The sequence below is a fragment of the Pseudopipra pipra genome, chromosome 6, assembly GCF_036250125.1.
Source record: "Pseudopipra pipra isolate bDixPip1 chromosome 6, bDixPip1.hap1, whole genome shotgun sequence".
In the NCBI taxonomy this organism is placed as follows: domain Eukaryota; kingdom Metazoa; phylum Chordata; class Aves; order Passeriformes; family Pipridae; genus Pseudopipra; species Pseudopipra pipra.
Window position 1 is genome coordinate 60849565 of NC_087554.1, and position 17223 is coordinate 60866787.

At 43.4% G+C, this 17223-nt stretch overlaps 1 protein-coding gene across 4 annotated transcripts in view; it reads right to left on the reverse strand.

Annotated features, from left to right (window-relative positions):
• ARID4A (AT-rich interaction domain 4A) overlaps nt 1-14821 on the reverse strand; it is a 46926-nt gene extending 32105 nt beyond the window's left edge. For 3 of the 4 annotated variants that reach the window (XM_064659517.1, XM_064659516.1, XM_064659515.1), the window contains exons 1-5: nt 14705-14820; nt 13985-14048; nt 12762-12872; nt 10415-10480; nt 9460-9550 (exon numbers count right to left, since the gene is read on the reverse strand). In XM_064659517.1, the coding sequence (XP_064515587.1) occupies nt 9460-9550; nt 10415-10480; nt 12762-12872; nt 13985-13990 (274 nt within the window). In that variant the 5' untranslated portion in view covers nt 13991-14048; nt 14705-14820. Of the gene's footprint in view, nt 1-9459; nt 9551-10414; nt 10481-12761; nt 12873-13984; nt 14049-14704 lie in introns of all 4 variants that reach the window. The other variant, XM_064659518.1, reaches the window with a different exon arrangement.
• Between the last annotated feature and the right edge of the window lie 2402 nt (nt 14822-17223).

The window sequence follows — 17223 nt, forward strand, 5'->3', positions numbered from 1 at the left end:
ACAAAGCAGCTCACTCTTCCCCCTCCAAAAATCTCAAACTACTAAACTTCCACAAATAATCATTTTAGGGGACAAATGGCTGGTGATTGGCAACAGGTAACTTCATTGAAAAAAAAAGCAAACAGAACCTGATACTTGACAGTAAAAAAATAGAAAGAACCAGGCTGGTTTATCTTCAATTTTGGAAGTTCTACCCATTTATTTAAAACTAGTACAGCAGAGGGATGAATCAAGTTTATCATTATGAATATCATTCATAAACTAGATGACATACACCAGTTTTTCATCCATAAAGGATAAAATGTTATAAATACTGAGGGTTGAGTAAAATACCCTCAGTAAAGTACACTAAAATTAAGACACATAAGGAAATTATGACAATTAAGAGCTGTGTGAGATGTTTTTCTTTCCTCAACTATAACATGCAAATTAACTTAAGAAGTCACATAATTAGATATTCTTGATCAAAAAGAGGCAATGACAGATTGCAAAAGCTATAACTGCAATTGCACAAGTGTCAACTTCATACATTTATATTTCATTTCCATGGACAAAACATGGAAGAAAAAATAATTTATGCTGAATAAATAAGTTTTCCCAAAAAATTCCTCAGACCAGAGACACTGAAGTGTGAGTATCCTTTCAGAGCCTGGCAGTCAGGCTTTCAGTCCTACTCCCAGTTTCCTACCTGAATTCAGACAAGTCTATCCCATGCCTTTTCCTGTTACTTCTCTCAGGTTTTTTCCAGCTGAAGGTACAGAACTGGTCTGTTCTAACAAAAACTGCTTGTCCCTTGCCATACAGGGCAAAAGTTCTGGGCTGCTCTGCATTTTCCAGAGCTAAAACAGGTAGACTACACAAAAGAAAAGCAAAACCCCACCTGAAATCCCTCTCCTAAAAGGAAAGTCACTATGTCTTTATTCCATATGAGAGGCAGTGACCACAGAACTTCAGGAAAGGAAGGTGGAGAAGCACAAATTCTCAGATGCAGGCCAAGGAATTGGCATCACCACTGAATAAAAGTGTAGAAAAATCTGTCTGGTGAGCAGCCACAGGGAAAAGGAAATGCACAGCAGAGTGTAAGAGTGTGGGATTCCTTCAAAGTAAGCAAGGCCACGCTATGTTTTACCTTGGAAATTTTCTTCTAGGACTAAAGTTTCTCTCTGTCCCACCTCTCATTCAGGTTAAAAGAATGAACAGAGTCAAACCCACAAGAGTATCATGTAAATATATATCAGTGCTGCTCTGCAGGAGGAAACCCCACAGCACTATCATTACTTTAACTTTGCCTTTTTTAAAAGGTTAATAGAAAAGTGACAGTTAAATTTTGATTTTCTATCTTGCTGGGAACAAGTAGGGGCAGAGGTGAAAGGACCATGAGGGGCTGTAACAGAAGTCACTGATATTTTTGGTATTTTAAAGATGTTTCATTGCTTCAAGGATAAACCAAAACTTTCTTTGAGCAGGTAAGAGTTTCTGGATATTGTAACTGTACAAATTTGTGTTGTGGAAATGTGCAAAGCACCTGCAACTCACAGTGCAGCTGCACAACTTGGAGCAAAACATCTTTGCAGAACAACACAGTGCAGGAGAACAGCATAATTAAAAATATTTCCTCAGTTAAATTAGTGACCACTTGATAAATCCTCAATTCAGAAAAGATGGCACCGTTTTTCACACAAAAATATTCAATTATTTGAATTACTAAGCTGGGGCCAAGTAAGAAATCTCTCCAATAAATCACAATGCATCAAGTATTTTGTAACTGTAGCAACTCTGAACTTGCTTCTCCTCTAGGGAAAATACTTGATTGTGCCTCACTGAAAGAGTAATCAGAAACCTCACTGATAAACTCAGCAGCTTCAAAACCATAAACTAAGGAGGCCTTGTGGTTTCCATCTCACTTTTAAGAAAAATCTGCTTCACTAAAGTACTTTTCATGTTAGTGTGCCCTGTGCATGACTTTTTAATGCCAGTCCTGGAGGCTTTAGGGGAATATCTTTTCCAAGTACAGCATCACATCCTAAGGATTCTGTAAACATGAGCAGTGGAGCAGAAGGCACAGCTTTTGGCTCTGTGACACTCTGAAGCTGTGATAGCAAATGTGTCAGGAGAACTTAATACACTTTAAGCTGCAAATTCATTCCTCTTTTTAATCTCATCCAGAAGTAAGGCTGTTTAGTTGAAGTGCCAAGTGCTAACAAACAAACTAAAAAAACCTTTCAAATGAATGCTGAGTAACTTGTATTAATTATTTCGTTCCTTCAGGTGTAGGGTATTGCTACAACTCCAAATTCTCCAAGGGCAGAAACTGCAGAGGTTGTATTCCATGAGAATGAACATGACAGTGAATTCTGTCATGTTCAAGAGGGCAGGAAACAAGAATGGAAGGCAGGGAGATCTCTCCCATACACGTGGAGTGAAGTCACCAAGAGATGTGTTTACAGTGCCAAGCTCCTCCTCTTAGGGGAAATTACAGTCCTGTCCTTCCAAAGGAACAAGTGTGAAAAAGCAGAAGCCCTTTAAGTTCTATTATTTCCTCATCTCATAGTGGGCAGGGACTTTTTGGGGAAACAGGGTGCAGGAGCTGAGTGCTGATTTCTGGGAATCCAGGATCCAAACCAGCCAGGGAACTCCACACACCATTTAACAGTCAATGGAACAACCTAAGGAATGATGAAAGAAAAGCACCATTTCTGCTGGGCACAGGCCTTCCTTCCAAATGTGCTCCCTAATGACGAGCACTGACAGAAGGGGAAAGGAGATGACTAAGCAGCACAACCTGGAGGAGCAGCTCTGTTACAAAGCCTGTTCTAGTCCCAGGAACAGAGTCCAATATGTTCCATACAGAGCATTTTAAAACAGTGACAATAAAACAGAAATGTTCAGAATTTTGCTGCATCCCAACCTTGTCAATAATGACAGGAAAGAAAAAATTCATTGTTTTTTTGTTTGTGGAAATCTCCACAAGCCCAGTCTATGACAGGAAAATAAAAACAAACTTCCCAGTGGTAATCAATGCAGGACTTCCCAAGAATTAGAAAAAGAACTCTCTTGATTAAAAACTTGAGTGCCTCAAAAATGCACTAAAAGGTGCAACTTTAAACTCACTCTTGATGAGCAGGTATCTTCCATTCCCTGACTGTGGCAGACCCATTTATGCCATTAACAAAAATAATACTAACCCTGTCCTCACAAAATCAGTCTCAACATCATTTTTCACTCCTATTAAGTATCATTACTATTTACTATTAACAATATTAAAAGTTTATGCAAATATTAACAAGTGGACTAATCCAAATCATTTTTAGGAACTGTGAAGAAACTTGACACAAAATACTTCAGATCAGTTTAATTACAACCTGTTTATAAACATCCCCATGACTGAGGTTAAAAAAAAAAGAAGACAGAAAAAGGAGAACAGAGCAGAAACATCCTCATAGTAGTTATGGTATGACTTACACACAGAGCAACCAGTGTTATTAGAACAAGGCAGTTCTGTGACAGACAAGTGAGCAGGGAAAACAACCCTCAAGGCTGCATCTTGCTAACTTCAAATCCAACAAGTTACGTTCCTACTGCTGCCCAAACGAGGACAGATTCTGTACTGCACAAAAAGGAAACATTTCTTCTTGTTCCCCATCCCATTCTGAAACTTTTAAACCCACCAAGACAACAAAAGTCCATAGCTGTTCCAGTGGCACTGCATACACTGAATTATTTTTCACTACTGCCTGACAAAGTAGTGATTTGTGAACTACCAGAGATGCTGTCTGTAAATGCCTCAATAAATGCATGCAAGTTTAGCAGACATTTGGGTTTCAGCAGCAGAAAAAACATGGTAAGTCCCAAGAGTCGTGCAGCACTTGTTGAACGACCTTGTAGCCAAGGGCTGTTGTACTGATTCATCCTGGAAGAGCAAGATACTGCAGTGGGTTGTGCTACTGAGAGACTACACAACTCGGATTGATTGTTTTGTAAACAATCTTAAGTGAGCTTCAGTTCCTCTCACACAAATATATCTGAACTATGCCTGAAAATACGGAAGTGTGGTCTTTGAGTCTACACATAGAAAACTTATCACCTTCCAGACAAAACTGTGCTGCCTGAAACTGCTTTTTCTGAAGTGTTATGTTAGTCTTACTATTGTTACACATAAAGAGATTAGAGAGAAAAAAACTACCTCCTTGCTTTCCCTCCAGTATTGTTTGTACACTATTTTTAAGTATGTTTAACACTCAGTTCACATTGAAACAGAGGTGGTTTTAAAATCAAAGGTTTGATCCAGTTGATTTGTATGTAACAAGGTTCGGTTATTGCCCATTTTCACCAGGAAATCTTGCTCCTCTACCCACAGGTTGTCTAAAACACACACAGGCACAAAACATGGTGCTTTTTTTTCTAGATTCTCCAGAAAGCACCAACACAGGTGTTTTTATGTGCCACAGGTGCACTTAAATAACACATCCCAAGGAAGGACTTCAGGCAAATACGGGGTTTCCTCAAAATCCACTCAAGCAACATTTTGAAGACAAAAAGAACAAATTTAGAGTGGGTCAGAGTGGTAGTAAACACCAGCTAAGAGGAGGCAACTGGGCAGTTCCCCTGCCACACTTGAGGTCTGGGATTCCTGGGTGACGCACCCACAGCACGTGAAGTGACGCTGCTGTGACGTGGAGCTCAGGATGCTGGGAACTGGTCAGACCAGACCCACGGACACCAGTAGTGCCCTGCACACCCCACGGAACCTCTGCTGCCCAGAGTCTGCAACAACAAACCAACAGGCCTCTGGTGGGGGTCAACTCAAGTGACTGAGGGGGCACTGAGAGCTTTTATCGCCCTTTGTGCAGGGATAAGATGCGGCAGAGCTCCCAGATGTGGTGGAGCCAGAACCAAGCCAATTTTTCAGGATCTCCACAAAGCATCAGAAGAGGAAAACTTCTTTTAAAAACAGGAAAATGTGGCTAAAAATAGCTCCTGTTAGCAACCCTGCTCCTGAAGTCCCAGGACATCCATATTGGTTCATTTGCTGATAAATATGCTTAGAATTACAAACTGGAAATACCAGAACCCACACAACATGAAGGCCAGAACCAAACACTCAGTACCTTTAATTTCTGTCACCTGCCCTCCTAAACACAGCGACACAAAGTGATGCAACTGAGACTTTACTTCACTCCCAGAACAACTCAAGCAGACTTCTCGAAACTTCACTTCCACAAGAACAAGCACTGGGTTAATTTAACTCCTCTCAGCACACACTCACTCAGCATTCCCTGGAAACTGCCACAGCAACTACATCAGAGGAGGAAGTTCCCAGCAGAGGTACCGGGCTCACAGTGGTGCCTGAAAACTGTGCCTGAAAGTCTCAAGTCTAAAAAAATAATGAATCACCTCCCCTTTCACTCTAAACTGTATATAAAGCCCTAATGCTGACAGCAAGGTCTGCCAGAAACTGTAAATGCCTCTCACTGGTTTGGTTTTTTCCCCTATTTCTTACTCTTTTCAGAGGAAAATTAGTGAAAGTTAACGTGTTTTCTCTTTCTCTCTTTACAAAAACCTTTCCGTTATTTAACTAGCAAAATAGAAGACTCCATGTATTTCATCTGTTTTTCCCTTTTGTTCAAAGCTGGAGATATGGTAAAGGAGACCTAAGCACATCCAGATTATTGACCTGAGTCTTGTTAAAAAAGAGATGACACTTTGATTTCAATGGGGCACTAAAAGCCAGGCCACGGTAACAGCAAGTCTCAGCCCCTTGTTCAAACACTATCTCTCACTTTTATACAGGCATTACATCACTTCTGGTTCTGTGCAGAAGTGATACAAAAGCGTTTCCTTAAGGAACATCTATGCAAAGATTTCCTGTTTTCTGAAATTCTGGTAATGCTTGTAAGACTCCAGAGGATGAGGGAAGGAAAATACAACTGTCATTTCAGACATTATTTCAGCATTTACCCAAAGCATTTTCCAAGTTAACAGAGAATCAGGAGGATGGTGCACTCAGCGAGCCATAATTCAGACCTGGGTAAGCTGAAAGCAGATCTGACAGACCATTTTAATTCTATGCAATTATCACCTAACAATGTATTCAGCACTTCAAAAGCATCAATGCAGCACTTTAAAATCTGTAAATTAAGGAAGTTCAGTTTAAGTAACTGCATTTTAAAGATTAAAACATCACAGAAGTATTTAGGTTGGAAAAGAACTCTAAGATCAGCAAGTCCAACTGAGCCATTTGTTAACCAAAGAATATAAACTCATATTACTGTCACTCCACTTTGGATTTGAGAGGACTGCCTTGTGCAATGGCATTTTAAACTTTCAGTCCAAAAAGCTTTTGATTCTTCACCTGCTTATATTGAAAAGCTGAATTTCAAAGGTAATTTCAAAAGTGTATCTAAATCACAGCTGAAAAATTCAGTGCGACTAAATGGCCACATTAACATCATCATTATATAAAAAGTGAAAGAGTGACTCTGTGGGAGTTACAATAAAAATAAATCCTTATTTGTTCTGGGTACATGAACACCATTAATAGACAGGAGATACTGTTAAAATAGACAAACTGATAATCACTGTGGCTCTTGCATTATGGTGGTGGCAAAGCAGCCTTTTACTGCAAACTCAGCATTTCTACTGGCTCAACTTATTGACCAAAGCAAAATTGTTTCGGGCGACTTTTCTTCTTCTTTAGACCCCTACATGAAACAGAGAACCTGATATGCAAAAGTGAACATCATCACCTCCCATCAGACATGCAGGCACTTTGTTCTGGTGCATTTTTTAAATATCTGTACTTAATACTTGGAAAATGTCTGTCTGTACATACAACTGGTTTCACTGAATCAGTCTGCTTTTAGATCACTGAGAAAGAGATGTGAGATAATACAGAAAATAAGTACCACAGGGAAAGAACAAACTACTGAAACACATGATTTCCATTTCAAAACATTCAGGAAGATATTCTATAAACCTGAAATCTGTCCAATCCACTTCCCTCTCAACTCTTCAGCTGTGACTGAATCAGTGAGACTGAAGCAGAGCACCCACCGTCTATTAAAAAGGAACCAACTCAACTGTTGCTTCACAGCAGCCTAAATATACACCTCAAATCCAGCCAAAACTTTCTACAAAGACACAATGGAGGCAGCAGGCAAAAGATAAGGCTTATTTTTTATACCTCAACCTAAAACACTTCTCCAGTTTTAACTGCAAAATAACCATGACACAAACTCGATGATCTGTTTTCTCTGGTCAGTGTTACCTGTGCTTTCAACACCAATAAGCAACTCCCCACACACAACTCACAGAAACACTCCCAAGATCTAAATCCAGTGTGTTACAGTTCTATTTTCACAGTCACAGTGCCATATTACAGCACTGTATGTTCACTTACCATAAAATTACTTAATCCCTCCCCTGAGCTCCAGATTTTTACAGAATCCTACCAGTCTTAAAACATTTGTATATGGAAAACATTTTACACTCCCATTCTGCCTGTCAAAAAACATTTTGGGGGGAAAAACAACGACAATAATTAATTAATCCTTTGGTTCATTTAAAAAAATGTATGAAGTAAAAAATCATGGCATGCATGATTTATCTCTTACATTATTGGGGGCAGTTCAACAACTTGTTAAATCTAAACAACAACCTACTAATACAGGACAGAACACTTAATTCACTGCTCAAATTTCCTGCTCATCAAGTAAAGATTTCTGGCAGAAGTGCACTGCTCAAAAGAAAAGGGAAAAAAAAAGAAAAGAAAAAAGAAATAAACAAGGAAAACCAGACAAAACTCATCCCCTGATCAGGGGATTTAAAGTTCACATGACAAATGCAGTAAGACAAATACATCCTCTGGTCCAAATTCAAACAGAATTAGCTAAAAATGCTACTTTAAAACTGAAATAAGTTAGGAGTTTTAAAATGAAAATGCTAATTCATAAACCATGAAACTACTAGTGCAAGACTGTGTTTTTTCTTGTTGCTTCTGTGACAGAATGGTGAACCTCAAAAAGTACATAAAGCCGAGCTAAAGGTCAGGTGTTGTTCCTCCAATGTGTCACATCACAGTACTAAACTAAGCACATTTTAAATCTTCTGCACTCCAAAATAATCCTGCCTTTCCTCCCTGACCTGACATACACTACAGTTTTACAGCAATGTTATAATCCTGAAGAAACAGGCAAAGAGCAGTGAGCTTTGTCAACCAGCTCAGAGTTAAAGCACACACTAACAATAGTAATCACACAGTGATAAATCCTTCCAAACTATCTGCAGAGCCTTATCCTGCTCCCACCAAAGATGGCATAACCTCACCTACTGCAATGGAAACACTGATTACTGAAAACAGCTTCTTTAAATCTTAAACAAGGGGTTAATGAACCAAAGTATTTAAAAGTTTATGGGATAGAAGTCTCCTCGAGAGAGGATGGAAGGATATGAGGTAAAGCTGAATACATTTGGTACACGAGGCAGCCAATGAGAAACACACAGTTTAAATTTACAAGTACTAATCTCAAAAGCAATGCCCAAGAGCAGCATGTACAGGACAATTAACAGGAGCATGTTCCTTCTATGCTACTATTAGTGAATATAAGGCTCTACTGCTGTAAGGAAGCTGTGCAAAAAAGGGATGAGTGCCTGCAAATCTCTGTAATTCAAAGACTGTCCTTTTTTATTTGACTATTCACTATTATTTGATTCTTGTTGGATTTTGTCATTCTGTTATTAAAGCTGTTTCAGAAAAACCTGGAGATAAGAATTACTCAAAATAAGGAAATTTATGTTGCAATGAATTCTTGTTCAGCACTGACACGTCGCTGACCCTGCATTCTGAGCTTTTTATTCCAGTAACTGAACAGCACGTGAGTCTCCAGCACAAGAAGCAAAGTATTTTTCCATTTCACTTTAGAGATAATAATTACTTGAAAATTACATTAAAGCAAATAGTTCTATAAATGAATGTCTCCTCTTTTTTTTTTTAAGTGTGATATGTCGATTCTTTTCTTTAAAAGAAACAGATTCTCTCTTCTCTTGGTACTACCCATGTTTCTCCTGTCACAAGATTGCACACAGGGAAAGAAGGCTCCTATTTCAGTCACTCCCTACATGCCATGGGTTTTCAGCTAGAAGAAGAATTACAAGATTTATGCCTTAAAATCTGCAAAAATTATTCTGAATTTCAGTGAGTGCAACTGCTACCAGTGTAAGTACATTGTGTCAAATAAAATGTGATTATTCAGCCCTACCATTACCTGTGCAGCCAACTCCCTGAACATCGAACAGTTATTATCCTATTTAAAACGGAATCAGTGGATGACTTTAAAAAGTCCCCTCCAAAAACTATCTCAGCTCTCACAATACAGGAAGCAATTCCTTACATTGTTACCTGTAATTAGGAATGTATTGTTCAAAGATGACAGGCAGTAGATGGGACATGTGGCTACTCACCCACAGTGTACCAGCTCGCATCCGTCAGCTTGCTGATCACGGCTTCCTGGAAGGATCCATCGGGCATTTTGGTTTCAACCATTGCACCAACCTGCAAAAAGGAACAGCTCAAGGTTACCTGTGAGCCCAAAATCACCCTGCAGGAAAGATTTGCTGTTTAAAAACACTCATTTTAGCTAACTGCCACTTTCAAAGTTTAGTCACTTAGAAGGTAAGAACAAAAGTATGAAGGTTGAACTGCAGGTAGACACTAAAGCAGTAGGAAACTCAGACCATCTCATTTCCCCATGACTTACATCATCTTAAGAAGTAACAGGAGGCTAACTGAAAACAAACATTCAAAGTAATTAATTTTATTACTGATAAGCATGCAATTACTATTATTTTTTATACTTTAAAAACACTGCTAGATCAGAACACACTGGTGTTCTTGCAGGAGCTACAGAGAAAAGACAAATATAAGAAAGATTATCTTCTCTGAAGAGCTCAGTTTGCATTCCATGTTTATAACACAGCTCTGTATTTTAGCACACAACTGCTACATAGCATAGAAGTACAAATAAACACATTTTCATATAAAATACCTCCACTATTCTAAAACACTAAGTAATTGTATTTACTCTTGTCTAACGGGCTTGAACTTGACTTTGCACTCAAGTTCTCCATTACTTCTAATAAGTTTCGAAGTTTCATTATTTATAAGAAGTTTTGTATCTTATAAGACACAAAAATCACTTCAGGCAAAACTGTTGATCAAGTGCACGACACAGATGAGCATAAATAGCCCATAAAGCTACAACAATTAAGACTAATTCCTCAGAATCCATCTGATGTAAAGGGATGAGGCTCCTTCTGTTGATTTCAATCCCGGAGAACAGGTACCCACCTAAACAGCATCAAAATTACAAATCAATGATGTGATTACCAAAAGAAGCCATGCAGTTATTATACATACTCTTAGAGGTCCTTTCACTTGGTCATCTTGCACTAACTGAGTTGAGTTGTCCCCCTTCAAGACCACCTGAAAGATATTAATCAACTTTGTAACATGCATCTGATTTCTTAACAGCATACAAAAAGCATTTGAAAATGTATTTGTAATAATAAAAGATCTAATTTTCCAAATTATGATTATCAATCAACTGGACTCAAACATTATTGAACGGGAAACACTTGGCATGGACCATTTTACTGACAGGAAATCCCAAGTATCACACTTTATATTTATTCTGAAACATCACAATTAAAAGAACAGAGCAAATCAAACATCAGTCAATCCAAAGCAAAGGAAATATGTTTTTAGACACAAGTTTAGATATTGATGTAATCCAGGGTATACCTGGAATTTGGCTTCCAGATGAGAAGATTTAAGCAGGTGGTTTTTTCCCCTCTCTCTACTTCAGCTGTAGAACTTTATTGACAACCAAAATAAAACCTCTCTTTACTAAATATGTACCAACAAATCACCAAACTGATTGCAATACCAGCATTCCTGCTGCCTTGAACAAGAGGAAGTTTTCATGGCAAAGATGTGAATCAAAATAAGGATCAGTTACAGCCTAAGTAAACTATGTTTCTCCCCTTAAAATCCTGTGTTCCAGAAGGTAACAGTGGTGAGACAGAGTGAACACAAGCCTATGCAATTTAATAAAAAATCCCAAATTCCTATTTTTAGAAGAACCAAAAGTTCCATGAGCTTCCTTTCCACCCATAAAGATGTCCAGTTTTCTGTCTCCCCCAGTATTCCCCCAAGCACAGACTCCACTGTAGCTGTGTTTATAAACACATGCACAAAAGAGCATCAATATTAACACACATTCAGGTTAATAATGCACCTCATGCTGAGATACAGTTTTAAATAAAAATGGCATGGAGAGGAATACAGGTTGTCCTGCTACTCAGGAAAAGGCTACAGGACTTTTTGGCCTCCCTGCACTCTTGGCAGGCGTGCAGGGTGTGCCTACACACTCTTAATTACAGTATCAGGCTTAGCTTGTTAAAACTTCTATTGTTGTAACTGAGATACAGCGACAGGAATTTCCACCAAGTCACAGCAGCCTCATACACTTCCAAATCTTATCATGGAGTAATAAAGCATCTGATTCTAATGAGCAGAAGAAACTCCTACCTATTAACAGTCTAAATACTCCACCAGACCAAAGATACAGACACAAAATCAAGGTGGCCAGACCAGCACGGTGCTTCCTACAGAGCTTCTCATTAACACAGATTTCAAAGAACACAAGTTTCTCCAAGTACTCATTAAGAACAGGGAAAAGACTCCAACATCTGAATTAGGATTTTTTTCTATTGATGAAAATCACTCTGATGAAGTGATATGATCTATATTTGTAACTGAAGAGGCTGATGGCCTGTTCTACTTGATTTAAGCATTAAAGCACAGGAAAACTCAGATGTGTAGCTATAAGAAGCAGCTTTCATCTCAATTTGTTATGGGGGCTTGGGTCACTAATGCCTTATTTACATACCTTGGACAGTAGACACTAAAGTAGGAAGTGGGAAGACTGACAAAACAAAGCAGAAGAATTTCTACATTTACTTTGAATTCTTCACTTGCATTTAACTACATTTTACTCTTTTTTTCCTGTAGTGGCTTTTACAACAGCACTGCAACAGCAAATTGACAACTTTGTTTTTTGATTTGATTCTTTTTTTGGCAAAAGCCAAATGTACAAATGAGTATTAGATGCCACTACTATCCATGCACAGAAACTCAGCTCCAGCCAGGGCAAGTTGCTTTAGAAGCAGCAGCAAGATGCTCAAAACTTAAAAAATATTACCTCTGACATTGCTAAAACCTGGTCTAAGAAACTAGTTAGTCATCTCTTGTGCTGTTGATTTATTTTGGCATTACCTTTTAAGTTCCAAGCTATAAAACTGAAAGTGTCAGTTGGAATGAAATGGAACTTTTGCTTTAGAAGAGGTTGCTCTTATTCCTTATTAGTCATGTAAAGCCATAATCCTCCATTTGTGACATCAAAACTTACTGCTGGGAAACTGATGCATTCAAAAACAAGACAAATGCAGGCAGGAAAGCTCATTTTTGTACCAGCATCTACTAATAACAAAAAATCAAGATGCCCCCCAAAATAAAGCAAAAAAGAACAAACAAAAATCGTCCCAAACCCAAACAGCAGAATACAAAAAAACCCATGCAAGTGTTGCTTAAAATTCCCACTGTGAGCTGAGGAACGTTTCCTAATCTTCAGGACTGGGATCTTTCCTGACAGCCCTTCCAGCACGAGGTTTTAAGGAACTCAGCAGCAATCCCAGCGAACTACCTTGACTTTCACGAGCCTTTTCACCGTCTTAATCTTGGCCTCGCAGAAGGCACCGCGGTACTTGGCACTGACATCAGTCCCCACTGTCAGGTAGGCAGGCTCATCTGCTGCCTGCAGAGACACAGAACACAGCAACAAAGTTTAGTCCTTGTTTATACTTTTACATATTTAATCCTGCATCTAGACTTTTGGACTTGTTGGAAGTTTTATCATTCTTCTTGACACACTCCCCCTCCTTCATTCTCATTGTCACCCTCTCACAGAAATATCCTTGAAGGTATTGAACTGCTATTTGGAACGTCTCCTTGTAAAAAAGCTAATAAAGGACTATTAATTCAACTAATTTCTATACAAACCAAAACAATTTCCATTGCAAAATAACCCTAGTATAACAGACAGTTGTACTTTTTCCAGCTATAAGCAATCCAATGACACAGATTATTTAAAACGTTTGAGATTGGTGTCATCCCAATACTTCCAATTAAGTCTAAAACATTCTATATATAGGATTTCTTTCCTGGTGACTAAAAGGAGACCTCTAGAGAAATCTGTTGCAATCTTTCAAACAGCTATTAAACCCGTATTTTTCTTTCCTGGAATGCCTTTATCAAACCTTAATTACTCATGAGTTTTTAAAGAGATATATTTGTCATCATGTTTTCCTTAATCTGGACTTTAACACCTTAATACGTTTCACCTCACTCCTCATTGCAGCTGATAAACAAGGACAAAATTACCACGTTGAACATGACAGGAAATCAGCACAGAATCTAAAACAACTGGCTTTACGTACAGGGTTTTTTTTCAACTTGATATTATTTCTTCAACTCTGAAGGCAAATGAAAAAGTTTTTCTCTCTTTAGTAAATTATACCGCAATTGTTGAGCCTTTGTACTGAGCAAACCGGCAGCAGCAAAGGCGGGACAAAAGCTGTGGTTTTGCAAACTTGCCATAGCAGCTGCTGATACAGGAAGCGTTTAAAGACGGGAGCCCAAAGGACAACAACAACAACTCCGAGGCGACGGGGATGTTCCGAGCGCTCCTGCACGGCCGTGAGAGCTCCGAATCACCTGCCCCTCGCCGGGGAGCAGGAACAGCGCTCACGGCACACACCGAAACCCGCGTTATCCCACCGTGAGGAGACTGAGAAGCGACTAAAAATGAAACCTCCGGCGCAGCGGGCGAACAGGGCGGCGATCCCCGCTCCCGCCGGAGCCGCCTACCTTCATCTTCGAGGGTTATGTGAGGGATTCCAGCTCCGGGACTTCTCCTCGCACGGCACAAACACTGCAAAAAAACACGAGCGGGGGAGGTCTGAGGGCTGAGCGCCCGTGAGGGGCGGCGGGGGGAGCCCGGGGGAGGCGGAGGGAGGGAGGCGGAGGGAGGGCCGGGGGGAAGGAGCCGCCGCCCGTCCCGGCCGCGCCGAGGGAGCGCGGCCGCCGCTTCCCGCCGGGCGGCCCCGCGCCCCGTGCGTGTGTCACGGCGCCATTTGCTCCGCGGGGCTCGGGGGCCGCCGGGGCCGCCGCCGCTCCCGCTCCTGCTCCGGCCCCTCGCAACTTTCCGCGGCCCCGCCGGGCCCCCTTCTCCTCTTCCTCCTCTTCTTCCTCCTCCTCCTCCTCCTCCCGGACTTCAGCCTCCCGCCGCAGCCCCCGGCCCGGGGAGCACCGCGCGGGGGGGTCGCGGGAATATCGGGGCAGAGCTGGGGGGTCCCGGTCCCGACGGGGGGGGTCCCGGTGCATGAGGGGGCGGCGCGCGCGCCCGCGAGCTCCCCGAGGGCGGCGGGCAGGGGGGGAGGGGGGTTTAAAGCGCAGCTCCCAGAGCAGCTCCGCGTCCCCTCCCCCGGGACGGCGGCAGCCGCAACTCCGCCGCCGCCAACGCCAACACCAACACCGCCACCTTCTCCTCCCTTCCCTCCTCCTGCTGCTCGCCCGTCCTCTTCCTACCTGTGGACTCGGCAGCCCCCGCGCCGCCCGGGCCCCTCCGCAGTCGGCGGCGGCCCCGGCTGAGCGCGGCCCCCGCTCCGCTCCGCCCCCCCCCCCGCCCCTCACGGCCCCCCCTCCCACCGCCGGCCCTCCCCCCCCCGCGCGAGCCCCGCGCGCGCGGACACGCCCCGCGCCGCAGCGCGAGCCCCAATAAACAAGCGGCGGGCGCGCGGCCGCTCCCATTGGCCGCCGCCTCCCTTCCCCCTCCCCCCCAGCGGCGGCCCCGCGCGCGCCATTGGGCAGCCGCGGACAGCGCCCCCATTGGGCAGCGCCGCCAGCCCCCGGCGCGCTCGATTGGCCGGCGGCGGGGACCGGAAGGGCAACGGCGCGGCGCGATTGGCTCGGGGAGGGACGACCGGGAGGGCGGGGGGAGGGGGGGAGACCAGGAGGCAGGAGGGCGCCGGGGGGCGGGGCCGGCGCGCGCGGCGCGCACGCGCGGCGGTGGCCCCGGCGCCATTTTGTGCGCGGCTCTTTCCCATTTTAGGCCGCGGGAAAGGGAGGGAGGAGCGGGAGCGGTGCGTCGGGAGTGCCCGCGGGATCCTTCGGATCTGCCGAGACGCCCATCCCGAGCTCTGCGGAGGCGGTATCGCGTCTCTTCCCGACCGCTGGGTGTCGGCGGTGGTCGTCCCGCTGTCGGCGGGGGCGATGGCGCAGCGCGGGCCCGGCCGGAGGCGGAAGTGGAGCGGCCGCCATGGAGGCGCCGGGACCGCCCGCCGTGAGGGTGCGGGGCCGCCGGGGCCGCTCGAGCGCCCCGCGGGGACACGCCCGCGGTGCAGGTAGGGGCTGCCGGCCCGCGGGGGAGGGCGCAGCTCCACCGCCGCTCGAACCCTCCCGTGACGTGAGTGGGGAGGGGATCCAGCGGCTCCGGCCGCACGGCGGGTTTCCCCCTTTCCCGCCACAGGAAGACGCAGCGAGGACAGGGATGAGCAGTGTGGAGCGGGCTGAGGGCTTCTCTGCGCGGTGTATATGGGGATTGTAAGCTTGTGTGGCCCGGGATAGGCTCTGGAAGTGTAGCCTGACAGGGCAGGATCCCTGCACCACGCAGGGTCCGCTGAGAGAGTTTGGTCCTAAGTGACCAGCTTTGACCGGAATAAATAGGAGTTACTGACCGAAGCCTATAATAAAATGATATTTTTAACGTTAGTTTCACGTTTTGTCTCATTATGTAGAATTTGCTCCGTGGCTCTTGGTAATGCAGATCAATAATTTTTATTCTAAATTAATAAGTCCGTAATTTTTACTCCAAAGTAATGGATCCATAATCTTTATTCCAGAATCATGGGCATCTGTTTGACGGTGCTCGCTCTGAGCTACAAGACGTCCCTTAGGGTTACCTGAAGCAACAGTGCTGATTTGACAGAAGTAGTTTGTTAGTTCTGTTGTGGTTTCCATATGAGTGGAAACCTTCTGCTTTGAAGGTGGCTTTTTTGTTTTTTATTATTTTTAATGAAATCTGATGCTTTGGAATGCAGCAAGCACAGGGTGACTTCTCCAGGGAGGGCAGTGAGTGGTGGTGTGTGGTACAGGTAAGGCTCTGAAGGTTTAATAAGGCTTAAAGCACATGAAGCGTGTTTAGAATTGACTGTGGGGGGAAGCTCTGGAGTTCTGGTGTTGGGATCTGGGTTCTAAATATAAAGGTGCTTGAGGGTGTATAAAAAATGTATAAAAGTTTGAGGCATTTAATGCTGAGGAAACTTTGTGCTGGAGTTCTGCTTCATGCTGAGGGTAAAGTGAAGAGTTCTTCACTCTTCACAAGGGCTTGGAGTGACAGGACAAGGGGGAATGGATTCAGACTACCAGAGGGCAGGGTTAGATGGGATATGGGGAAGAAATTCTTGGCTGGGAGGGTGGTGAGGCCCTGGCACAGGTTGCCCAGAGAAGCTGTGGCTGCCCCATCTCTGGAAGTGTTCAAGGCCAGGTTGGACCGGGGTTTGGAGCAACCTGGGCTAGTGGAAGGTGTCCCTGCCCATGGCAGAGGAGTTGGAACAGGATGGTCTTTGAGATCACTTCCAACCCAAACCATTCTGTGATTGATACTATGATTTAGAAGCTGTTAAATCTAACCCAAACGTTTAACAGAACTTGCAAAATCCACTTTGAATGTGAACTTCAGATCTCCCTGGGGAATGTGTTTGCCAAATCCTGGCTTAGATTGTGAGCTTTTCTGAGGCAGGGTTTGTATCTGTGTATCGAGTCTAGTGCCATTCAATAAATAACAGTTTGGAACAAAACTAATCAGTCTTGTTTCTGATTTCTAGCAGAAAAACCCTGCCCACCTGGATGTATCCATTACAGCTGGCACCTTTAGGAGGTTCACGGCACTTCCCCATGGAGCTGTTGAGAGCAGAAGGACTTTATTTCTCTGTAGCCAGTGAGCAGGAGGGGTGACTTGTTCTTTTATGGCATTTTAAGCACCTAAGAATGCCCAGTGGGCAGCTCAGCACAGTGTAGATGTTCTCACGTGGCTCAGAAATGATGTT